This window comes from Telopea speciosissima, chromosome 7, assembly GCF_018873765.1.
Source record: "Telopea speciosissima isolate NSW1024214 ecotype Mountain lineage chromosome 7, Tspe_v1, whole genome shotgun sequence".
In the NCBI taxonomy this organism is placed as follows: domain Eukaryota; kingdom Viridiplantae; phylum Streptophyta; class Magnoliopsida; order Proteales; family Proteaceae; genus Telopea; species Telopea speciosissima.
Window position 1 is genome coordinate 9,046,905 of NC_057922.1, and position 27,145 is coordinate 9,074,049.

The 27,145-nt window shown below is 38.0% G+C and overlaps 1 protein-coding gene across 2 annotated transcripts; it reads right to left on the reverse strand.

The window, feature by feature from the left end:
* Window positions 1-2,007: 2,007 nt before the first annotated feature.
* Window positions 2,008-26,927, reverse strand: LOC122669430 (mitotic spindle checkpoint protein MAD1). Of its 2 annotated transcripts, none has more exons than XM_043866189.1 (16): window positions 26,606-26,927; window positions 23,073-23,172; window positions 22,558-22,718; window positions 21,581-21,778; window positions 21,406-21,498; window positions 20,233-20,355; window positions 18,420-18,667; window positions 16,891-17,041; window positions 15,172-15,276; window positions 14,889-15,092; window positions 11,939-12,101; window positions 6,797-6,884; window positions 6,631-6,700; window positions 4,301-4,429; window positions 4,176-4,214; window positions 2,008-2,155 (listed from the first exon to the last, which is right to left on the reverse strand). In XM_043866189.1, exons 1-16 carry the CDS (start codon window positions 26,798-26,800, stop codon window positions 2,066-2,068), a joined length of 2,157 nt encoding a protein of 718 aa, XP_043722124.1. In that variant the 5' UTR covers window positions 26,801-26,927; the 3' UTR covers window positions 2,008-2,065. The 2 variants fall into 2 exon arrangements, with proteins under 2 accessions (XP_043722124.1, XP_043722123.1); XM_043866188.1 differs by having other exon boundaries at window positions 16,870-17,041; window positions 26,606-26,926.
* Between the last annotated feature and the right edge of the window lie 218 nt (window positions 26,928-27,145).

Here is a 27,145-nt window from a genome sequence, read left to right on the forward strand (position 1 = left end):
AGTGCTTAACTTTGAATCAGTTGAGCACCCAGATGAGTGGGAGAAATTTGACCCAATACTAAAGAAAGGTTTTCTTCCCCGTCATTACACCTAGTGAAGTATAACATTTCACTATTTGCAACATGGCAGTACATGAGTTAGTCCATGTGATAGAAAACTAGGCAAACATCTCATTGGTAAAATTTCAGCTTCAAATGAGTAGAGGAAGTAGCTAAAATTACAAAAGTTGTCTCTTTTTTTTTTTGGTGAATAAGAAATTCATTGCCCGTCATTGTATATTTTACATTCATCTCCAATTTAGGTATTATGGTACTTTTAATAAAATTTCAAATCACAGTTTGAGCAACTTTCCTTCCTTATTTTGAACTAAAATTTGGTCATTGAGATGTATGTGGGGTTTCACATGAACTAAACCATGTACTACCAAGTGGCAAATAGTGAAACGTTATACTTTACTAGACATAGTGATGCCTAAAAGCACCCAAAACGGAAATAAGGCCTCTCACCTCTATTTGTTTGGAACCATGTTAATCTTGATTGCATCTGGTAATCTATGCTGGACTATTTTTTTTCTTCTTTTTTTTTTTTATGCTTGAAAAAAAATTATTAAAAAGCGAAGGTAATCTAATATTTGCAGGCCTTATACAATGTGGGACTAAGGAAGTTTCTGCTAGCAGGGATAGGCCCACTAGGATGTATCCTAACTTGTGGTCCAAGGAAACGTCTAAACTTGTCTACTTGGCTGGCTTTCAAACTGATCTGAACTATTGTCACCTGATAGTAACTCAATAAAAAACAAGCGAGTCTGAAAAATTCAAGAACAGAACCATTTTATCACAACAGAAGCTTTTTCCCATTTCCAAGAACTAAATGCTACTAACTGTTATATGGGTATTGCAGGATTTAGCATCATTGACAGAGGTAGCTATGGTCTTGGGAGAAACCAAGGGCAGATGACATGTCTTCCCCTCTCTACTCCCTGTCCAAACAGGAACCAATTCATATTCTGGGATGCTTTCCATCCAACACAAGATGTGAATGCCATCCTTTCTCAGAGGGCCTTTTCCGGCCCAACTTCCAACTGCTACCCAATCAATATTCAGCGAATGGCACAAATTTAAGCCATTCCTCATGATTCATTGTCTTAGTAGTATGGCTCTATGTAGTCTTGTGTATTTAAATTAAAATGATCTATCTTCATCTTCATCCCATCCCTCAATACAACAAATATGCTACAACTACTACTACATGCGTGTAATGTGCATCACATATTAGAATGAGGTCAAGGGAACAAATAGACTTGAAAAACAAGTGCAGGCCTTGACCTAGGAGGTGTCAAATGGGCCGGTGCAGTGGGAACTGGACAAGACCCAACTGATTATTTAATCGGCTTAAGTCTTGGGACCAGAACCAAGAAGCAACCAGTTCTGTTCAAGTTAAACGGTTCTAATCAACAAGAAGAGCCTGAACAACTCTGTTTTCAGAGCGGTGGTAATCATTCTCTTCCTTTGGAGATGAATAGGTCAGTCCCAATTCCTCAAGATTACAAGACAGAGAGGGCAAAATGCTTAAATGAGATGAGTATAACAATTTTTTAGAATTTGACATCATGTACATGGAGGAACTCAACCAAAAGCATTGCCAAAGCAAGGCGCAAACAAAGTACAAACCCATGTTAACCCAATAGAGAGAAGGCATGGCACTTTTTTTTTCCCCTGAACTACTTTAGGACCATTGCCTTGTATATTATAATTTCAACAGAATGGTCAGAGTACTATATAATGCCTGGAGATATGAGCATAAGCATCAACCAAAACCCAGGCCTGGACTAGATTCCCCAGAACTCGCAGAACCTCGCCTTTTGAACTTAATCCAAGTGTACAAAACTACTTGTTTCTTGCTCAGCAAATCTAAACCTGAAGACTATAAGCTATTGACAAGAAGTCAAGTAGCACGTGTGCAAAGGTTAATGATTTCAGCCAAACCTGAACCAAATAGCAAGTGTAGGAAAAACGACAATAGTTACAAGGCCTGCTTTTGACCTGATGATGGTAGTGCATGAGGTTCAGGAAAGGGTCTGCCTGTTAAAGGACTCCACTGTTAAATTGGCGGTAAATGCAGGAATTGAGTTCATCTTCCGTATGAATACTGCAATCTGAAAGAGAATACCAAAATGGTCAATTTTCCTAGGCAATGAATCAGAAAAAGGGTTAGACAACAGGAAAAAATGGGATCATTAGGGGGGGAAAGATAAAAAAGACTAAAGCTTCAAACGGCCCAAGAAACAGTAATTGAGCAACAAAATGATCACACATACAAATGTCTGACAGACCATTCACCAGTATCAAAAACAGGATCATGAGAACCTTTCACCCTAAAGGATGACTTCATAAGAAATTATTTCTGGCAATTGTTCAATTCTTATGCTTGCATTTTTCATTTCCTCCTTTACCTTTAGACTCATGTGGTCGGAAGAAAAGTATCAAAGAAAATGTTAATTATTTTTGTTTTTCCGAAACTGAATTTTGTGACATGGTTGCATGAACAATGAATTTTTACCGAAAAACCATTTTTCTGTCAACATTGTATTTCATTTTAATTTTTTGAAACATTTATAGAATCCCAGGTAAAGTCATCCCCTTTTTTGTTCAATTCAAGTTACTTGACAATCTATACCAGAGCCTTGAAATGAAAGCACCAGGTAGTGGGGCAACAACGGAAGGCACACCAAACCTGCCAAGCAACCAAAACAGAAATGTCTATGACAGCAGCCTAGAACTCCACCCTCGCAGTCTCTTCAATACCCAAGATAATGATTTGTGTCACCCTTCCTGGTGACAACAAGCTTCCTTTTCTGATAAGGTTACAAATCTGAGGGCCAGGAACAATGATAAAGAAAATAGGATCAGGTCCGACAAAACCCTAGATCCCCAGGACCGAGCATTTTCCAAGATGCAAGCATCCAGAACAACTTCAGCAACTAAAGAAGAATAATTCACTTCTAGGGTAGAAAAGGTTTCTCCACCTAAAAAGTGTCTGTTAAAGCACAAACACTTATATTAAAGAGGAGGGGAAAAAGGAACTCAAGATTTTTTTATTAAAAAAAAATGGGAGTGATAATGGCTTGGCAGATGAGTACAAGGAAAGCTGAAAATTTGGATTTCCGTGCCCCTCCACCAGGTTTTCTGCATTTTCTATTTTTATGCTTTATTAATCAGACAGGATGGATTTGGAAGCACATGGTGGATGTAACTAATCGATTTTAATTACTACGACTTAAACAGAGGGCTGAGATCAGGGAGGACAAAAGGCAACGTTTATTATTTTCTGCCACATGGAGGGAAAGTTTGGTTGTTTTGGTTCCTGTATAGAGAGTGAATCTTAATTGATCTTATGTCAAATTGGTGGTCTACCTCAATCATATGATCCACCATGTATAAGATTCTTGTCTCTTCAACATTCCAGATTTTCTTCTAAAGAGACCTGACTTTTTCAAGCAATTTCCAACATCATTCTGACATGGAAACTCAGATGAGACTTGAGATCAACATAAGGACTAAATGATGACATGAACATCATGACAAAAAGTTCGAACACTAACAAAATGCATGTGGTGACATAGCCAACTGGCAAAACAGAGGCGATCCACCCCGCAAAATAAAACAAAGTCACCCTGCCAGTGGTGGGGCACTGGGGCACAGGTCATAACTGCCATGCAGCAGGTTGTGGCGCCCGAATTTGGTGCAAAGGCAGGCCAACCCCGCTGTCCACCTGTCAAATTTCAAGCAAATGGGGTTTGCCACATGGAAAAAGGTAAAAAATTAGTTGAACAAGATGCTTTTAATGGCTGAAAATACAAGGGTGAAAGTTTGATACAAGATTGGCCTAATGTTTGAATTAAACCACCAAATTTAACATGTGTCCAGTCCAAGGTGCACTGTCTATCCAACAATTCAGATTCCACATCATTTCTCCAAAAGGCTTAAAATCAGGTCCATTTCGTATGAGGCCCAACATAACAACCATTTGCTACCTTTTATCCTGTATCATTTGTTCATTTTATTTTCGTATTTGAACTGGTATATTTGATTTGGACCACATCCATAACTTCAAACAAGGCAGTTCAGGAGGCAACAGACACAATTTTTTTTCACAATGAAATACAATTGACATACCTGTTGTGCTATCTCAGGCAGAGAGGCATAATCATTTTCCTATTGAATCAAATAACAAAGTTAGAATTTAACTCCATTTCAGTAAAACATTACAATAACTTCAAGAGCTCTACTAGATAACTTACCAAAATATTTGTGTTGCCTGATTCATATTCAAATTCGAGCTTCTCGTCGTCATTCTGGGCATAAATAGATTGGAGAGTAAACCGTGTCACTGGAATTCCATTAGGACGCTGGTGATCATCCATTACTATCTGCCAAATATTGTTTACATAAGTGAGAAATAAATGGCTCATTTTATCAACAAAAGAAAAATAATCAGAGAAAGAAGAGAACAGAGGGAACATTAAACCAGAAGACAATTTCAATAGGTCCAAAGCAACAACAACAATAACTCAGTCTTATCCCAACTAAATGGGGTCGGCTACATGGATCCTTGCCCTCCAATCAGCTCTATTCGAGGTCATACTTGATACAAGGCCTAAGCTATCCATGTCTTTCCTCACCACTCCTCCTAAGGTCATTTTAGATCTGCCCCCTCACTCTTTCAATTCCTTCAATCTAAATCAAATCACTCCTCCTTACTGGAGCATCCAAAGGCCTCTGTTGAACATGGTCATGCCACCTCAAACGACTTTCTCGTAGCTTATCATGTATCAGAGCTACTCCCAAACCATCTATAATATGATCATTCCTTACTTTATCCTTCCTAGTGTTGCCACTCATCCATCTCAACATCCTCATCTCCACTACACTGAGTTTATCTATATGATGCTTCTTAACTGCCCAACACTCCGCACCATACATCATAGCTGGCCGTATGACTGTCCTTTAAGTTTTAAAGGAATACACCAATCACAAAATACTTCGGACGCACCTCTCCACTTCATGCATCCTATTTTATTTCTCTGTGAAACATCACCCTCTATATCACTAGATATTAGAGAGCATTGTGTATGAGACAAACTATAAAAATACAAGAATGAAATCATATTATCAAGTTGTAAAAGAAAAAAGTATTTTAGTGACTTACAAACTCATACCTTGTTTTTGTAGGTAAGGCTCATATGGTTCAACGTAAATGGAAGGGAATAAAAGGAAAATGAACATAAAATTTTTAAGGGAAAAAGAACGCAAACCAGTCGTGTGGTTAGCGTGGTTCTTGCGCCTAGACACAAATCAATGCCTTTGTGCACAACAAGACCGTTCAGCCCCCAATGAAATCAAAAATCACATCCAAACCAATGCCTCTGTGTGCACTTTCATTGGCTACCGCGCTGGTGCAGGGGCTACACGACCAGTTAGCATTGCCCAATTTTAAATTATAGAATTCATTTATTCGCCAAAGACTATAAAATAAAGTAGAAGTAAAACATCTCCTCTACTTTCTTTTACTTCCGGGCATTTTACATCAAAACAAACTAAAGCCCAAGGACAAAAAGGAAACATCAAAAATCAGAAAAAGGAACTTTTAAGTCTAGGTCAGGTCAGGATTGGTCATGGGGGAAACTATGAACAGTGTGGACCAAGAAGGGGCATTTTCAATCTACAACCCGCCCCCCTAAATTTATTTAATTATTCCTTATATGTATGACATGATATGCATGGTAGGAAGAAGGGAAAAATCCACCGCTCTCCTCACTCACACCTGAACTATGAATATACTTCTGTATCGGTCCATTGGATGCAATTGAATATAGGATTCCACCCCTCCCCTGCACCCCATTCACACTTTAAGTATGAATATACATGTGCATGGGATGCAATTGAATATAAGTGCATTGCTTGACAGAAAATTATATTATTTTTCAATTGGCCACTTCAATTAGAGTCATATGGATGATAATCAGGTGATATGACCAATTTGAGCATCCCATTAGATAGGGGACCTTTCTGTATGGTACCCAATCCACTTCCTTAATTCTCCTCAACAATTGTTCATGCCCATGATTTAGGAAGCCTATCCTATTGTAAATTCTCCCCATTCACACCTGAACTATATTTCTTTCTTCAATTTTCATAAGATCACCTCAAAGGAATGAAAATTTGAATAATCTTTCCCAAAGAACAGTGGAGTTCACTGAACCCACTGCCTGGGTCAATCCCACATGTAAACTGAATACTTTCTCCCAAGCCTGAGGTTCAATATCAGAGATCACAATCCATGCCCTGAAAAAGAATATGAAAGTTCAGTTATGAGGAGCAACTCTAGGCCCTATATGGTTATTTCCTCTTCAATTTACAGCATGTATGCTTGCAGTATACTATCTGTTGAAACCTATAGGGAAGCATTACCCAGTCTGCAAACGATTTGCAGAATACTGTCAAATATATAGATGAAAAGCAAAAATTTCAGTTTCATGAACTCCATGAATTTATGAAAATGAACCTTGAAGCATGAGAAAAAAGATTATATGGTACTGTTAAATTAAGAAATTAATTATTCAACTCATACCTTGTAACCGAAAAGAGAACAACATGCCCTTCGGAAAACAGAAATTTTCTCAGCAAATACAGTCTTGTATCTGTTTCGTTTGTACATTCAGGACAACAAAAATATAAGAAATGTTGTACTATAAAAAAGAGAACACATTCACTTTCACATAAAATTCAATATTTACCTTTCTTCACGTTTCTCCAGAGTTGCAACTTGCCCTTTGAGTTGTGCAAGCTTTTCAGATACTTGGGAGTCAATCAAATTTCCAGCATCTGCTAAATACTTTAAAAAAAAAATAAGTATGAGGAAAGCACATGCCCTAAGCATAATAGTTAACCACAAATGAATATTTGAACCAAGAATTGTATTAGAAAATGAATACTTGAAACAATTCTAACTTGAGTAGTTGCAAACATATAGTCAAAATGAAGATAACTCGAAAACAATTCAAGGACAGATTTTGGAAAGGGATGTTTGGATCTTAGACATCTTTAAAGGCATCTAGGTGGCTTACCGTTTCAGTCCCAATGAAATTATGCAAATAAAAACATTGTATGAATTCATGATCAGAGCTTTTTGTTGAGATGTTGGGAGTTATAGAGGTATAGTCCTACATCGGTTAAGTTCGGTCATTGGTGTCTTCATATATTTGAGGAGCTATCTTCACCTAATGCCTTAAGAATTGGATTGGACCCTCCAACATGGTATCAGAGCCCAAGCCTGTTTGTTGTCCTCCCTAAGTTATTTGTCCACATGTAGAGCCAGGTGTGCCGAAGCTACACGTGAGGGGAATGTTGAGATAATAGGAATTATAGAGGTATAGTCCCACATCAGTTAAATTTGGCCCTTGGTGCCTTCATATACTTGATGAGTTGTCTCCACCTAACGCCTTAAGGTTTTGGGTTGGACCCTCCAACACATTTAAAACCAGCACAGGGCATGCCCAGTGCACGAGGCTCCCGCCACTGCGGGGTCTGGGGAGGGTCATATTTAAAACCAGCACAATAGAACCGAAGGAGAACCACCACCTTTTTTCTGGTTAATGTAAAGGTGCATCTAGGGGGTCCATCTGAGCCGGGTTTTTGGAAACCCAAGCGCAGCCTGGGGTCCTCAATTCTCAGCCTAGGCTCGGCCTGGTCCGAGTCAGGCTGGGATATGCCAGCCCAAGCCCCGCCCATCCTGCTTCGGTCTAGGCCTGGCTGGCCTGGAATTTGGACATGTTCCATTTTGCTTGTTGTTAGTTATAGTACTAGTACGTAATTTTAATAAGTAGCATGTTATATTGAATCACACATTCACACTACACAACTTACAGATATATACATTTAGTATACCAAATTAAATTCAGTAGTGAATACATACCACAACGCCTGATCAATGGCTCTGTGTGTGTGAAAATGTGTAGCCAGGCTCAACCCTAACCCAGCCATTGGGCTGAAAGTCCCACCCAGTCCCAGAAATTTTCCAGCAGGCTTGGGCCATGTTTGCACCCCATGCATCTATGAAGAATCAAATCTGAAAACTATTAATGGGGAATATCATTGTGCCAATCTATAGCCTTGCTGCATAGTAGTTTCCTTTTTTATTTTATTTTATTTTATTTTTGAATTATCTTGATTTCTTCCCAAATTTTCAATTATTTTTAACTTTTTTTTTTAAATTGCGGTTTGACCAGTCAAATCAGTAACACCCGGAACTGGGTCCTTTCCTGTTTGATTCCAGTCCAGTTTAAAAAACTGTGTTCATGACAAGTTCTGCTGGTCCGGAAATCCAAATGTCATGTATATAGACTGGACCGACCTAATTGAGAGAATGCTTCTCTTTTCAACCCCAAAGTGTGTTCACTTTAAATGGAATTTCTCTCACCCAACCAGCCTAAAACCCACCTTGTCCAACATATTCTCTTTAATTTTAATAGCAGCTTAAAGTGTGAACAAAGTTTTGGGGGAGAAATTCAAAGGTTGAATACAAAGGCATTTTCTCAATTATGTCGGCAAGTCTATACAGACAGTCCTTTTATTTCAGAAGCAGCATAAAACAAGTAAATGGTACTGTCAAAAAGAAATGTCCCAGAAATAGAGCACGTCACCCAACATTGTGAAAATTTTCCAACGGCATTAACACCTTACACTCTAAACCAAGTAGAATAAGCCAAGTGGAATTTCCACTTCCCTGATGCAGAAGCCAAGTTGTTTGGCAAGAAATACTTTAAGAAAACACATGGGAAAAGGGCTGGTTCACTTCACCAACTGGTGGACCAACCCCATGGGCCATAGGCCAACCAACTTTAAGTTGGGCCAGCCCAACTGGCCTGGGAGTTGCTGGGTCTCTCAAACCCAGAATCGTGGGGGTATGCTTGTCAATATATTGACAAAAGTTTTGTAACTCAAATGAGGGTCGAATGTCACTTATGGTGGTCCCCACTTGAGGAGTGAAGTATCCTATTTTATTTCCAAGCCCAGTCAGTATTTAGAGTAGTTTCTAATTTCTTATAGTGAGTTAATAAGTTAAGTTTCTATTTGTTGTTTTGCTTGAGGAGCAAGTTTTTGCTCTCTATTTATTGTAAGGGGTGTTCAAGCCTGCCCCATGATTTATCAGTTGAATGAAATCAATTTTGCTTTGCTGCAATTATGAACTTCTTCTCAAGTTATGCGTGAAAACTTAAAGGACTGAAGAAGCCTGGCTGGGAGAGCTAAATCCACCTATCCCCCAACCTTCTATTTTCTGTCTCCTTCACCTTCTCTATCTCTCCATCGATTTCTGTGCTCCTGCTGTGATTTGTGACTGATCAACCATTGAAGAAGACCACTCGAGTGCCCCCACTGTTCCTCCTGTGCTGCTGCTGCTGTTTCTTCATTCAAGTGAGGTTGTTGTAGCTCCTGCGATCCAGCCTTGCTGCTGCAACTTCAAGTGATCATATCTTTGCAACAAAGGCTCGTCTTCAGCTGAGTTTTGGAGGACAAGATCACACCACCAAGGGCTTGACTCGATCCCAATTCCAGCCCAGTCTGCTGGCTGGTTTGGCCTACAGAGCCTAACCTTCTATTTTGGTGTCACCCTCATAACTTCCAACTGAGCCATCAGAATTGATTCATCTTTTCAGCAAAGGACCCCCCCTCACTGTCATCTCCACTTGATCCAAGTTTGGATCCATTCCCACGGCTGGTCTGGTTTCTAAGAAAAGTCCTCTACTTTCTAATTTTGTGACCTGTTGATGAATTGTGATCTGGTCATCCTATTCTGTTCCTGTTTGGAGGGTTTGCTGGGCACCCTAGGACCTGCACTCAACCTTGTTATCAGCCCCATTGAGTGGTTGGATTTTGACATACAGCCCAGGCCTTACATCTGAGTTTCGGCCCTTGCTTATACCCTGCTGTTGGGGTTATTCTAAGTTGACTGCTGAGAATTATTGTGGGTTATTTGGCACTAAACCTGACCTCGTTTAGCCTTACATTATACCCAGAATCCGAAAGGAGCACCTTGACTGCCTTAATGTTCCAGTGTGACCAATGGCTAAGTGGTACTTGTGTGTCCATATGTCACAGATCCAAATAGTTAGAAGTAGCTTGGTGAAGATTCTTTTGTAATCTTTCTGTTAATAACAAATTTGAAGAGGGTTGTTCCCTCAATTACATAACCAATAGAGGTTTGTCCCCTCAATTGTAACACATTACACCATTTTGTTCATTTTTTAAACCAAATAGTGGTGTAAAGTATATTAGGAGTTCAAACCACACCTTCCTACCTATATGAGCATTCTAATAAACCTTCACTAAAACCTCTTTCATTTCCATCTTGCATGGTGAGCCCACCAAAACCCACACATGCTTGATACCAAAACTTGGAAACTGGACAAACTAAACAAGTAATTCTCCTATACCTTTCAGCCCCCAAGGAAGGCATTATGGATTATGATGCCATTTTCCTTCAGTGCAGGTATTTGGAAATAGCACAAAATAATCTTTAGGAGTTCTCTTTCTTTGTCAATAAAATTCTGCAGATATTGGATCTTTGCTAAAGGAATTGTTACTACATTTAAAAGAATTCATGGAATTGGATGGATATCACTGCTTTTGGGTTTTAATTTATTGCAAAAAGGGAACCACGCTCCTCCAGTTTATTGTCCAGGGTTTATTACTTCCTCTCGCTCTTGTACAGCTAATTCCATTGCTAAAAAATACAACTACTATTACAAATAAATACTTTCAACCAATATGCAATATTCACCCAAACGACCACAAATGGAAAGAAAATTTTATAAGATCTATCCCTAACTAAATATAAGTTCAGTTCATGAACAAATATGCTGAGCAGATACAGGCATACAGCTTAAAGTCAGCTTAATCAACAAGCCAGATCTCACTAAATAAAACCACAATACTTAAAAAGGGAGGTGGCAAAAAAGGATGGGATTCTGACTATTTTGCATGGAACATAGTAGTCAAGGCATCGCCTAGGTGTCCAGACACCTTGTTGGTGTCATCTTGCATCCAGACCCCCTCAAACGCCTTGGGTCGCCTAGACACCGTGACAACTATGGCATGGAAAACCTTTTTTAAGATGGCAGTTTAGTTCTCTTACATTTTATGAGAAGCCAATATGATAAGAAGTACTCAACAGAATCATGCACCAAATTATATTGCTCTATGACTCACCTTCTAGAAGGCAGGCCATTTCAATTTTCCATATTTAGTATTTGGGGAGTCTTCTAAAGCCTTCATACAACTAAGGAAATGGCTGTGTAATTTATTTATTTTTGTGGTAAATAATAGCCCAATAGTCCTAACACATCCCTAAAAATGATAAGAATCGTGTAAAAACATAACATACCAAGTTGCCAACATAGGGAAAGCGCCTCTTGGCGTGGTTGTGGCTACCAGTGCAGTAGAGCACTGACCTAAGTCCAGGGAGAGGTCACATGTTCGACTCTCCACCCTCCTATCGGATGTGTACATCCTTTTATTTCCCCTCCTCCCCCTCCCAAACACTCCCACCTCCTGGCCACCCTTCCTTGTGTTGGGACGTCAACCCCTAGTGGCCTATGGGCCCTCAATAGGAGATGACCAAAAAATAAGTGACCAACATAAACTTATATTCTAGCTTTAAGACCTTATGTTATCACACGTCTAAAAGTTTGTCCTTTCTGTTCTCCTTGAAACATTTCTGTTGCCTGCCAAAAAATTGCATCATGCTAATTTTAACCATGACCAAGCTCCACCGAAGTAGGGGGCCATGAACATCATGCACAAATAAAGAAAGAAGTAACGCAAATTAAATACTCTATGAAACCTCACTAAAAAAATATCATAAAACACCATCATATTACCTGACTGTCCTTTCAATTCTTCAACAGCTTGTAACTTTTCCTTTGTTTTCTGCAATTCACTTCGTAGTGTTTCTATAGTATGTTTAGCCTCACTATCGACAGCCAAGGTATTCACCATCCGTAGAACTTTTGTACTTGCAGCAGAATAATCACCCTGACTTAACTGTGAAAGATAAATATTTTTAACAAGCTGCTGCTTCCTCAATTGCAATAACTAGCATTAAAAAAAAAAATCATAGAGTTCAACAAGTGAAGGTAGATATTATAGGTCAAACAAGAATAAACATTATGCAAAAGCACATCTCCATCATGTCACCCAAACCTTCAATATAAAAAGAGAAGAACACAGTCAATTTACATACATGGGATCATTTTATTACTGTGGGATTAGATCATTAGAAAAGATTTATTAGCAGAGGTCATCAATGTAACTTTCTTGTCATTTAAATAAAGAAGCCAGTTGTCCGGTGATCTAGTTAAGCCTTTGACATTATGAATCTTTTTAGACCCTGCCCAGCTGAGCCAGTTGACCTGTACACAATCACTAAAACAGGCTGACCAACTCGGTACCCTGTTATCTTTCTCCAAAACTGCTGACTTGTCGACAACCTGTCCAGAGAAGTTAAACCACTACCAAGGGCAGTATGAGGCTGTACCCAACCATAGGTACCCTTAAACCTCCAAGTCTCACCTTCAGATTAAGATAGTCTCAATCTAGCCATCCATTTCATTTATACTCATTGGACTGCACCCCATCTCCAACATTTCTTATTTCTTGATACCGAAGAACCGGTGAAATAGTTCTAAGAGAGACGAGCAACGACAGCTGAAAAGAGCAATAGACGACCAGAAAAGAAGAAACACAAAATAAAGAGTGAAAGATGAGCAGCATTGGGACTGGTTATGACCTTTCAGTCACTACTTTCTCTCCCAATGTCTCTGTTTTTCAGATTGAATACACAGCCAGAGCCATCGATAACAGCGGGTATCACCTTCATTTCCGCTTCTCTCAACTGGGTTTTCTTAGTTTTCGCTTTTCTATTATACTCCTGTCCATTTTTTCTTTGATGTTCCAGTTTGTTAACAAAACTGTAGTCGGCATCAAGTGCAAAGATGGGATTGTTATGGTTAAGTTTCTCTGAATTGGGTTTGTTTCAGTTTACTCTTTTGTTGGGCAGTCGGGTTATTGCTAATGTTTAGTTCTGATATTGGTTTAGGGTGTGGAGAAGCGCGTAAGGTCAAAGATGATGTTACCTGGTTCAAATCAGAGAATCCAATTTGTTCATTGTCATTCTGGAATGATGCTCTCTCACTTGGGTTTCTCTTATGTTGATTTGATTTTCCCTGTTTTTATTTATTTATTCCACTTGTCATTTCTGGGTATGTTATCCGCTCTGTTGTCCTTTCTAAGAGCGCTCCAGTGCACGAGGCCCCCACTATTGCAGGCTGCAGGGTCTGAGAGGGGAAAATGTACGCAGCCTTACCCCCGTTTTGCGGATAGGCTGTTTCCATGTTTCGAATCCGCAACCTGATGGTTGCAATAGCGCAACGTAACAGTTGCGCCAAGGCTCACCCACTTCTGATTCGAATAACTGACATGGGTGCTGGGTGATCATGTACTGCCTCTACCTTGGACTTCTCTACTTGAAAGTCTTTGGAAGTCTCTAGATGACCCCAGGGTTTGGACATGTAGAGTGGTGTGAACTTTTTCCCAATGTCTGTTTTTATTCTTTACGCTATTATTTGGAAATCTCTAGGACAAAAAGTTCCTTAAAAATAGGTAATGAAATAGAGGATACCATGTGGTACAATGCAATAGAGGGATCCGTTTTCAACCGCTTATCCCAAAGCTCGAATTAAGGGCAACAACAATGTATATCAACAGGGTCCCCTAGATGACTGAACCTGGGTCCTCCTAGCATTACCCGTTATTTTTCTTCTCTAGTTAGGTTTCTTCAAAATTATATGTAGAGGTTAGTTAGTAATTTCATTTCAGTCCGTAGATGTTGGTTTCACTCTCAACCAAAATGATATAGTCTATGGTATATTTCATCTCAGCCTGTGCTAAATAAAAAGTTAATGTTGAATGGTTGATGTCAGAGGGACTTGAACATGAGACCTATATTAACTATTGAAGCCTTAACCACCAAGCGAAATGCAATTCTTTTGTGCAATATCCAATATTTTAGTACTGTTCAATTTATGATATACAGAACATACATAATATTTATATATTGTTACAATATCAGTAATTGAACACCAGCAACCACAGAGAAAAAGAGAGAAAAGAGGGTGAGACTGCTGAGAGAGATCGCGGCTCTGTGTACAGCAGCCACCTACCCCCTACCGAGAGAGCAGCACTACTAGAAATCCATACTCAGAGAAACAGTAGGAATCCTAGAAACAAAATAAAAGTAGAATCCTAGCTTTAAAAATAAGGAAAGATAGAAATCCTAATCTAATTAGGAAAATGAGAGATCGCAGGCTGTGTGCACAGCATTCCCCCCCCCCCAACCATTTATATTTATAATATGGAAAAGAGTTACAATGTGTAGCACTACTAGGAATCCATACTCAGAAAAATAGTAGGAATCCTAGAAACAAAATAAAACTAGAAATGATCAAAGATCCAACAGCTTCACAATTTCATCTGTTTTCTTTTATGAAAAATATTGAAAATGTTAAGAACATGACCAAAAAGACTAACATCATGGAAAGCTTTACAGTACATCCAGAGTAAGGAAAGCGAAGAACTGATATTATGAAACTGGGAGGGAAAAGCCTACCCTTACATGTTTCAGATCTAAGATGCCAAGGATAAAATGAGATATAGATGCAGTATTAGTATGCCTTAAGAAAGACATCAAGATATAAACAGATTGTATCATTTTGAGAAACAACGCATTCCGGTATAGGTGTATACAGACTATTTTTAGTTTTGTAAACACACCTTAGATTCCAGTATGGCAATCTCAGAACGAAAACGATCCCCCTCCCTCTCCAGTGATTTTATTTTTCTTGTTTCATCACTCAGCCTCTCAGTGAGTAACTTAATTTCATTGTGCTGACAATTTATAGTTTCCTTTTGTTCATTTAACTCACGCTCCAATTCTTGAATAGCTTGTTCCTTTTTAGCAAGAGATGACTCCAGTTCCTGTGCATTTTAAACCAAAATAACAATCACAAATCATCAGAAAAAAAACATAGTTTAAAGGGAAATAGAATTTAATGACCTGCATTGGAGTCCCATTAGCTGATCCCCCTTCTGCTTCCGCATGCTTCTTCAATGCATAAGCATCCTTTCTTAGCCTCTCTCTTTCTTCACTAACCGAAGAAAGCTGCAATGAAGTGATTCCTATGAGATAAATCAGCATATTCCATAAAGAATATATAATCCTGCATCGCATTATCAAATTATTTAATGCTATTTAGTGCAGAAACAAAAAGGGTTTTCCACAAAATACAAGCAAATACCACATGGCACATGGTTGGGGGTCGAGGAGGGGAGAGAGCGGTAGAGTTATGGAGAGGTAGGAAAAATGAGAGGGAGAGGGAAAAAGAGAGTTTGGAGGGAGGGAGGAAGGGAGGGTGATTTTTTATTTTTTGGGTTGTTGAAACATGCAACAACTGAGAAAGTAATTTCAAATACTTAATTTCTGGAAATATAAAAAATTTCTAGATTAATTGGTTGAGGATTGGGGCAGGGAGGCCCAGGAAAAGGCCAAAACCCTCTTACAAATAGGATATATTAGAGGTTATTAAGCATCAGAATGCAAATTACGAGAGTACCTTCCGTATATACATTACTTGCATACATATTTCTGTGATTGAGACGGTGAGTGTGTAATTCCTGCAATTAACTAATATTTGTATAAGAACATCCAATATTATCAATGAGTCTATGGTTCTAGCACCAATTGATTGTGCTTACCAATTGGTTGCACAAAGACACGATATTTGGGACCCCATGCAGAGAAGCTCTAGATCTCAAACTACAAGCTACATGGGTCAGCTTGGAAACATATATAATATTGAAAACAATTTTTTGAAACTATAAACACGTATAGCATAGAATTATTATAAAATTTAAAAGTAAAAAAAATAAAACTATTTACTTGTGCCATACAATAGCATTCTTACAATAATTAACCACTGAAAAATAATGGGATACCAATTTGATCCAAGATAGAAGAAATTGCAATGGCCACAAAATTTTAGGCTTCAAAGATTAAGTAGCAAAATCAGAGCAGGGTTGGATAAGGAAAAGTCTCTCCAATGTCCCAAAGTTGGAACATGAGCAGACGAACAATCACCAAGAAAGGGGTCTTCACATTTGGCAAAGCTAGACAAAATGCATGTTTGCATTTGAGAGAGTATTTTTCGTTCAACTTGATATATCACCTCATGGCTTATGCAACACTCAATTTTGCTCTTCAAGAGGAAGACGAGCAGAAAAAAGTGGACTAAAATGCCATAGGCATATAACTCACAAATGAACCAGCAAGGAGGGAAGCAATTTCTTTTCAATGTCATCCAAAAAGGCCCTCCTCACAGCTCTTGGAAAGATTGGCATCCAGCTACCAGGAGAAAATTAGATCATTCACCCAAAATTTTAGCTGCTAACACGAAGAAATCACACCCCAATTCTACTTTTTCCCCTAATTGGCAACCAGTAAAAAGTTGATTAGAAGAAACAAAGAAGAGATTAAACTGCAACATACCACAAACATCCACCCCAGGCCACAACAACATAATAAGCCTCCAAATCCAAGACCAAGAGAAAGAAAACAAAACAAAACAAATTGATTCTCCTGGACATTCATTAACATTTGCATGGCCAAAGCTAAATCTAATCAGACGAACCGAAAATAAGAAAACTAATTTGCAAAGGGTATGTCAAATTAATGAAAATTCCTTAATCTGATGCTTACAATTAATTCAAGCCGTCTGATCTCTGAAAGTGATTCTTCAGCCTTCCTTTTCACCAATGCAGCCTCAGTTTCAGCTTGGTGTCTTCCATGTTCTGCAACTTCCAGAGCTACCTCCATCTGTTTCAAACATGCATTCCCCTCACCCAACTTCATCATACTCTCAAGAACCTCTCTGCATGACACACAAAATCTCAATACCAAGAACAACTTTGGATTCCATCGTCAAGTTGGATCAAACCCCTAAGTTCAACAAAATAATTGGCCATGCAAAAATAAAAGTCAATGCCTCCTTCCCAGCGCCATATACACATGCATATTTATGCCCTTGGTTACTAGCAGGTTTAACAGAAAAATGATGACATGGTGTCAGTAGAAGAATTCCCTAACCAAATTTAGATGGAAATACAAATCCCACCAGTACTAGGACCTGAACAATACACTTTAACAATGGCACTAGGGCCAAATGATACCAATGAAATGAAGAAAGAAATTGCAGAATTCTCTATCCCTTGCAATAGGGGAAAATCAAAGAAACAACTGAACAACTCCAAATTCAATGGAACTTCAAACATGTATTCACTAGTGGCTGACAGACCATGTGGTTATAAAAACTGATTCCTCTCAAGAAGGAAAAAAGGTGCAATTTGACAAGAATGCAATTCTGCTCAATTTTCAGCTGAAATAGAAAAGTGAGTTTACAACATAATTAATGAAAAATATTACTGAAATATGCGAGAAGAAATTGGATAACTCAACAGATGATAGTTTACAATGTAATTAATGAAAATATTACCGAAATATGTGAACAGAAATTGCATAACTCAATAGATGAATCAGATTGAAAATAAATAAAAAATAAATATAGAAATAAAGGTTGAAATTCAAATCAGAACACGTGAAAACAAACCAATCGCCCTCAATTGGCAAATCTCTCTCTCTCATCGCTGCCACCAATTCTAAATCAGATTCTCTCTGAATCAGTAACTAATGACATGCACCAAATTTGTTCACAAAGTTCCCTTGTCTGATCCTCTTATGTCAATCTTTCTTAGGATTTGTGGTTTTGTACAACACTGGGGGGAGTTGAGATTGGTAAAGTCATTCCACTTAATGGAGATTTACATTTAATGGCAGAAAGGCTTTTAGAGTTTGTCGCTTAAGTCTAATGGACAACTTTTATATAAATGCATTCCCTTAGTTTAGTGCAATGTCTTCGAAGTAAATGATACTTTTTCTAATAGCGCTATATGGAACTTTCTGCCCTTCAAAAGACGGCTGTTAGTTGGACAGAATGTAAACTGGTCATTAACCACACCTACATGGAGAACTTTTCTATGATTAATCGTCTTAGATTGGTGCAACATCCACCAAATTAAGGATGCCTTCTGTTAGACTGTGACAATGCTCTTAGGAAGCTTTCTGCTTTTCAAAAGACAGCCTTTAGTTGGACTGAAAAGTCAACTGGTCATTTGACACCTTTCCCGACAAAGTATATTAGTGTCACTCCCAAAACAAGACAGAATCTAATTCAATAAAAGTTAGGAACATACTTCTGCAAGCCTGAAAACTGAATTGGTAGATCATCAGGACACAGAACACCAGGAATATCGTTGATTGCCAACTTCCAAGACATCAATTCATCCTCCAACTTTTTCACGTTTAGCTGGATCTCTTGCAGCTTAAGTAAATCCGATTCTGCCCGCTCCCTGCGGCCCTTTTCTTCCAAAAACTTCTCTCTCAGTAACTCATTGTTTTCATGAGAGGATTTCAACTTTCGTGCTTCTAAAACCTCAGACTCCTATAAGAAAATAAAAGCAAAAAAAGCATCAGGCATAAATAGTGTCAAAAGAGGTTAAGTGATAAAGAAAAAGGACACTGATAATATCAAAAAATAAAAGGAGTCTCATTTAATAGCTTAATATTTTCAAAGATGATCACGCAATTTCAAGTTTTGTGAAACTACTTTAACCAAAAAAAAAAAGGCCACTTTCTTTCAGATAATAGCTTCTCCATAACCACTACGGCTTGAAACGAGCTTCAAAAAGGCCTCAATTCATTGCACTGAGAAGAAAACTCACCATTATTCCAGTAAACAACACCATCTTTGTCATTCCATTAGGACTGAAACGCAAATAACTAAAAATAGGTACTAATGAAGTTACACGATTATTTTAACCAGTCATCATTGACAACTAATCACTTAAAACAGATCAGACTGACAGCAGGATTCACATAGCCCTACTGATGCAGTTACTGGTGTTCAATCGGGCCAATTGGGCCTTGGAATACTTTATTTTGGCCCATAATTGGGTTCTATGGGCCTTGGGCTTGTTATTTTTTAGATTTAATTAATGTAATGGGCCTCTTTTATAAGGTGACTGGTCACCTTGGATCTCAAGGGCACCTTCTCACTTAGGCAGTGCCTTGAAAACGGTGAGAATTGAGCCACTTTGTGTTATAATCAGGTCTTGACACGATAAGAAATCGAGAAGACATGAACCATTACCATCCCAATTGATGGCAAACTATTAGACACATCTAGAAGCTCTTTTACCTCGATACAACAGCTAACTCAATATTTTCCAAAAGATTACACCTTTTGGGCCCACAACTAAAATTTCTCATACAAGTTTGTAGCCTTGTCTTTAATGGAGTTGGGCTCAGTAGTTTAAAAAAATATTATTTTAATTTAGATGAATAGCTTGTTGTTATACATTGTTGTAGCCCTTACCTAATAGCTCGAGCTTTTAGGATAAGCGGTTGTAACAAAGCTAAAACTGATTTTCTAGGCCAACTTTATGGATGAAAGTTTTTCTTCTAAATGAACAATTCTTATGAGAACACCATGAGCTCTGCAAACTCAATTGCAGATGAATTGGCTAGAGGACGAGTTGGTAGACATTTCTTGTATACAGACCCTTATCATTTGACGTAGTCTCCTCTGACTCTCTGAGTTTTGTGGGCTGTGGGCCTGTGGCCTTCTTTTGTTGTGTTGTTGTTGTACTCTATTTTTTTTATTGTAATATTATCTTGTATCCTAGCTTTTCTTTATAACAAAATTATCATTACCTATCAAAAAAGGTCTTATGAGAGCACTGAAAACAAATAGCATCCTGAACAGGTCAATGAATTAAGCTTGAGGAGCAATTCAATTCTAATTTAGTTCTTGTAAAGGAATTCTTCAGTCAGTCACCTTGGGAAGCCTTTCCAAAGTTTTTTTTTTTATACAAGATGAAGTATTCTTTACAATTTAATAACTTTAACCCATAGCAAACCACAAAGAATATCAATAAAATGAAGGACCAGCACATCTCACCCCCCCCCCCCCAAAAAAAAAGAGTAATAATGCAACAAAAAACTTACATAGCTCCTAAGCTCTTCTTGCAGATGCTTCACCAAGACATTGGTATCTGCATGATTGACTTCCCCTGATGATGATGAGAAATTTAATAATTTCATCTCCACTTCATTTTTCTGATGGAGACACTGCAAGGAAAAGTAGCCATTAAGATGCTCAAGAAAAGTCAAATACTGTCCCAATTCGCAAACATAACTTTTTAGGCATTAATATGGTGGAGATCATAAACACTAATAGAACAATACCAAAAATACAAAATATTAAAAAAAACCGTCAATAAATCAATTATACTCATGATTATTACAATCACCCCCCCCCCCTTTCATTGCCCAGCAAGATTTCAATTGTACTAATAATATGTAAGAGATACAAAATGGAGAAGGAAGAGTTTTTACCCAAAAAGCAGCCAAGCTATACACAAAAATTACAAGTTTCTGCACAAACAGCACTTCCTATTACAAGCTCCATGTTCATTTTAAATCAGTTCTCTGCCTTAGATATTTATGGGTCATGTCAAACTGGAAGCACCAAGCACATGCATGGACTGGTTTAAACTAAATTTAGTGTACTGAACAAGCGAAAACCCAAAAAAAGGGAGAGTTGATGATTGGTTTGAGTCTCTACCAACCTAATTCTCCAAAACACCAGCAATTTGAAAACTATTGATTGAATTATGATTCAAAATGATCAAACTTTCTTTTTAATCCCTAGAAGAAAAAAAAATTAAAGAGTATTAGGTAAGTTCTGGATCTTGTCAATCATAAAATAACAAATTAAATGACTATGGCAGAGCCCTCCTGTTGGGGGGGGGGGGGGGGTTGTTCAGATTGAGCAGGAAAATCAGGCCTGAATTCTGAGCCACCTTGTAATTGACTGACCCAAATAGGGATCGCAACAGGGTTTAATTGTAACAGCTTGTCTAACCAGAGTCAAGCGACAATAAAGTAAAGTGCAAGACCAGATTTGGGCAGGCTGGGATATTATACAAAAGACACTCAATCAGAAAAACATTAAGGAAAAAAAGACACTTGTCAAGCCTGGACTTGGATTGACCAGAAAGGAAAGTCGGATGATACTCTATCCAAATAATGTATTATCTAACACTGATTGGGACAGTAAAATTCCTCACTATCGAATTGAGAATTATGAACAAAAGATAATGAGGAAATGTCAATGACCTCATTCATCTGTTCGTTAAGTTCTTCCAGCTGCTTCTTCAGCAGCTCTGATTCTTTTTCTGCATTATTTGCTCTGCATTCCATCCGTTCAAGCTAAAACAGCCAAGTCAGTTAATAAGAGGTGGATAGAGAAATATCATCATGTTAAATCCAAAAGATAAGTGCAATTACTCACATCTGAACCTATTCGAGAAACAGAAAGCTTTGACTCTCTTTTCAACTGTAGGAGCTCATTATTAAGATGGTTTTTCTCTCTTTTTATGCTGTCAGAAAGTTGCCTGAGTTTTTCCTCGAGTAAGCTAGCTTTATCTTCAGCTGAAGCTGCTTTCAGCTCAGCATTCTTGCGAAGGTCCCCTTCTTTTTGTAACTTTACCTGGATTTCAAGTGACAAAAAACAGTAATTAATTATGATGCCAACAGTGTAAGAGATAAGGAAGTGCCACACAGCCGCCTACTATATTCTCCCCCAGAAAAACAACTCTTGCTCAGCCTTCTACTTGCAGACTACATTACATTGGATGCTTCAAGATAGAAGCAGCATCTGTGTCAGACAAGTGTACTACCACAACCAGTCAACCACTACTACTACACCGTACACGCATATCTCTCTCTACGGTAATTGAAAAGTTAGACCTAGCAAAATACCTAAAGGCCTTATAACTTTGTTATTTACATATATGTAAATAATTTGATCACTTCCGTTGATAGATTCGTTTACGTCGATAAATATGATATGAAATAAGTTTTAGTTATCTAAACATAAAGATGTTTTACCCCCTAAAATCTCCCCCTGTTCCGGTCATGGAATAGATGAAACCATATCCTTATAATTTAGATGCTTATAGTGATTTCTGCTGAAACATTTCTGCTTCAACCAAGGCAAGAAACAACGTGTAACCTCAAAACAGATTCCTTGCTTCTCAGTTGAAAAACTCATTCTCTTGGGTTCAAGGTCAACTAATGTTGGCACTAATATTGCATAGCTATACCGTAGGCCTAATATCCCAGTACAAATGTTCCAATTTTAGGTCTCTGATATTATAGTCCACCCTTCCTTGTCTGTCAATACACCAACAAAATCTCATGGTATTGAAGAAAAACTAACAAGCAATAAGTTCAAAATATTAATTGTAAACTAAAAATAATTAGTACCTCAAGTTCACTATAAGATTTTATTTGTTTTTCAAGTCGTTCCCAAGAATCTTTGACCTCATTCAAGAGCTGCTCTTGAAGTGCCTGCTCACGCCCTTTGGCAGCAGCAAGTTCTTGTTCTGCATAATAGAACTTATCTCGGAATTTCTTCTTCTCAGCTTCTGCAACCAAGAGGATCAAACCAATGAAGTCTAAAAAACACATTGATGTTCTTTATGGAATGAAGAAAAGAAAGGAAAAAGGGAAAACAGCAGAGGGGAATGGTTTACACAAATGAAGACATTGCACAATTAACACAGTTTCTAAATGCAAAACTTTGCAATTTTGGAAGACATGCTATCTATCACAATGCTAGTACATACTAGATCAGAGAGTATTTGGAAAGACATTCACTCATGCAATCACCAGTAGATGATTTTGGAAGTCATGATTCCCAGTACAATCCCTCAATTGATAGGACTAGCACACAGAGAGATTAAGAAGCATTAAAAAAAAACTAACTTTTAATAACCCACCTGCCTTGGAAAGGTCATCATTTAGTGCCTCCAATCTAGATTGATAATCATGCACTAGCTTCTCAGCACTTCCCAATGCGTCCAGAAACTTTGATTTAACCTAAAACGGTGTCAGCAAAAGTTCCAAGTCAAGAAAAGCTGTTGGAAATGCATCCAATGTCGTTAGATCAAGTAAATGATAGTAACAAGATCCTGCAAAAAGTGGTGCTGCGGATTCCAAGAATAACCACAATGGGATAGACAAAATTAATAGCAGAGATTGACTACAGAAGGATATTGTAACTTGAAATGAATTCTTCAGCAGAGCATGCCAAAAGTATTGACGAGTTTTTTTTTTTTTCCCTGAACTGATTTATGGAAGACGACACAGCCAAACCCATTAGTTTAAGACTTCGTGTGTGTGTGTGTGTGTGTCCCCTTTATACCCTTCTCACGTAATAAACAGTGGGGCCCACACTGACATTCTCTCTTCTATTCTGATCATGTGAACCCCATATGGCTGATACTATTTTCCAATCCCTAATTAGTGTAGCGTGCGGATTAATGGGCTCAAGATTCATAACAAAATAACTGGCTTTGTATTGTGGTTAGACTTTTGACTGCAAGAATGAGGGAGGCTGAGATGGTGAATAAGGAGGTGTTGGAAGTAAAGGTGGTCGTCTTAGGAGGAAATAAGGAAGGCTTTTATGGAAGGTGAACTGGAATTTATGCTTTGCTGGGGAGATTTTCCTTTGGAGGAGGAAGGTGATTGGCATGTGGCCATTTTGCCTGCAAGAATTCCTTAGATAATCTACTAAAGAATTTTTAAAACTATTTCAAATTTGAAAGAAGAGTTTTTCCATCATGCAAAAAGAGATTTTGAAGCCAAATTTTTATATCCTTTTTGAGAACAGATTTAGCATGTTTGCAATCAATTCTAAATATAAATTGTTTTAAAATAATTTCATTCTAAAAATTTAATAAATAAAAAACAATTACAAGAATTTCTTTTTGAAGAATAGAATATTTTTCCTGAGCTGGATTCCATAGCTTTGAAGTGAACTGTATAATCTGTTTTTTCTCCCTTACTCTACTTCTTTCCCCTGGGGAAATTTGGTTTCAGAGACCTTAGGAAGAGTAGGATCTGGAAGGACAAGGCAAGGAAGGCCTTTGACATGAGATTTTATATCAAAGGCCATAGATTCACTGTTAGTGGCTCTCGTGGATTGATTAGTATATACATAGAATTTTGGAGGAATTAAACCTTCTTTTACACAATTTAAGTCAGCACGTATATCTATTAAAGCTATTTTTTCTAATTCAAAAATAACATCTCCCTGTTGAATTTTAAAGATGATTTTAGAGTACCATTTTTGAGTAATTATCTTTTCTATTGATCATTTGATCCTATGAGATTATCTAGATTTGCTGTTTCAGGTTCGATGTCATTTTCGACTACTTGCTTACCTTTGAAATCTATTATTTGTTTATATTCTAATTCTTTTATCTTTTGCCTTAAATCCTTAATTTCTGTTTCAACTTCATGAATTTCACTTTGTAATTCTTGTAAACTTAAGAAACAAGAATTAAAAGATTTATATTGATTATTTTGTCTATTTAATTGTTCTAAAATGTTTGACAAGAGAATAGGTTTTGCAGTTTTTTAGGTTAAATACCATACTAGAATCGAAACCAGAGTGTATCAAGGTTTAAATACCATGCTAGGATCGAAACTTGAATATTCTTACATTTTTTGGGGCTTCCAATGGGACTACTAAGAAACTAAATATCCAGATTGATCGAGTTGACCAAGTCATGGTTGAAGTCACAAAACCCGCTGCCTCCCCATGGAATCCATGTTCCCGGGAAGACTATACCACATGGATCAGTATGGCAGAGACAAAGGCGGAGTCCCTGTATCTGAGATAAAAGAAGCAACTGCACTATTAAGGGAAGACATCAGATCCATGGAAGAGGAGGTAAAAGAGATGATATCAATCTGTTTGGGAGGAAGAAGAGAATAGAAGAGAAGAAATCAGGTAAGAGATACCCATCCTGAATGCACTGCTAAACAACACAAAACTCTTTTAAAAAAACTCATATTCTTTACTCAAATCATCTCTAATTAATGGGGGAGCATTACATCCCAAATTGACTCATAAAAGGACTTTTAATTACTCTCTTATACTGACTTGAAGTAGATAGACTTAAAACAGAACCCTTAAAGCAGTTAAGTATCTTAATCTCACTCAAACACTTTACTAAGTACTAATCCTGTGTACTTATTTTACCACCAGTTTATGAGCTTATAAATTAGATCCATCACATCAATAAGCCTAAAAAAATAAACGACCCAACCTATAATATAACTACCTTACTACCCAAAGGTCAATTTCACCCCCATTGGACTGCCCTAGCACCTTATGGGTCTCCCAAGCTTGCGCATAAGCCTCCATACAGGGTTAATGTCTAATGCAAAAGTATCAATCTTCTTCAACTTACCAAACAAAACAGGGGTCTCATCAACCTTTAAAAAGCATACATTGGCATACGAGCCTTGATCTTGTAAAAAAATCAAAATGGACCTCCACAGGATCTTAACAGGCAGCTGGGAGTGAATAGAGCCACAAGCAACCTTCATAATCATCTTCTTTCCAGGGAAGTGGAGGGCCTTCATCTTCCGGCGGACAAGACTGGTCAAGATGCAACTCTTCAATCAAATTACCACAACCTTCTGGCTACCAGAGGTTCCACTATGATAAAAGCAAGGCAGCCAAGAATCCAGTGAGCATGGATCTATCACCATTCCAGGTGCAGTTCCCGAATCCTGAAATATATTGTCTTACTCTTGTATCTCCTACACTTTGTACCCCCCCCCCCAATGGAAAGAAGTAAGACAGTCATTAAACACAAACTTAAGATATCAATTGTCAATTTTGGTTTCCCAATACAAGCAATCTCAAGTCTAACAGTTCTAGAATAACACGGAGGTACCTAAAAAACCTAAGCTACCTATGTTTGTCCGAAACTCTAGAAATACAGTTTCTTAGTGGAAATTAACTAAAAGGGGAGTCCTGCAATCTGCATGTCGTTCGTCATTCATCCCAGAAAGTGAGATCTGTGAACAATATTTTATCATAGAACTCAATGTCTTCCGGTGTTAGCCACTGGAAAGTTACATCTTTCTGAACAACAAAACGTAGCCCTAATCCACAAAGAACAATCAGAAAACGAAAAGAATCCGCCAACAACACCCGTATGCATTAACAAACACTCGAAAGATAATATAGAAGCAATTATCTACACGTTTCCGGCTAAAATCTCACTACATATAAATAAGTAAGCAGCGACAGTCGAGCTAGTTATTACGGTTTCTGATTACCAATCATTCATACCCAGACAGAGAGATCAAACTCGTTCAATCACCAACGTATGGTGTTTACCAATTTGCAATGAAGAAGAAAGGGAAACCAACGAAATCAACCAGAACCAGAGAATTTAAAGAGAGAGATAGAAATTGATAGTGGCGAATAGGGAAAGGAATGGTGGAATACCATCTGACGGCATTGGTAAGTGCAGAGCATCTGCTCAGAGGGGTCGTGACCGTGAGACGATTCCGGCACGGGGTCTTCGTATATCACGAGAGGGCGATTGGAAGCAGCTGCAGGGGTTTCGTAAGCGACGATAGCAGCAGCATCGGGGCTTGAATCCACCTTTCGTTTCCTGGGAGGAGGAGTCCTGATGATCATCTTTTCGAATCCTTCACTCTACTTCTCACTGTGATGGAGATTGGGGAGACGAAGAAGAACAGTGCCTTCTTTATAACTTCTAGTCTCCGGCCTCTTTGGTGGCTTTAAAGAAGATTGAAGCGCAGTTTAAAAACGGAGGCGCCATTTTTCCGTCCAAAATTCTGGATTTTGTAGAATTTTCTATTTGAATGATGCAAAATTAATGAAATATTGCTGTTTTAGGGACCTTTTCATAAATTTTACCAAACTACGGTAATTAGTACTGCGTTCAGTGACTCCCCTTCAACATACAATGACATCCATCTTCAATAACTATTTCTACCCAAAAAATATATATATTCAATA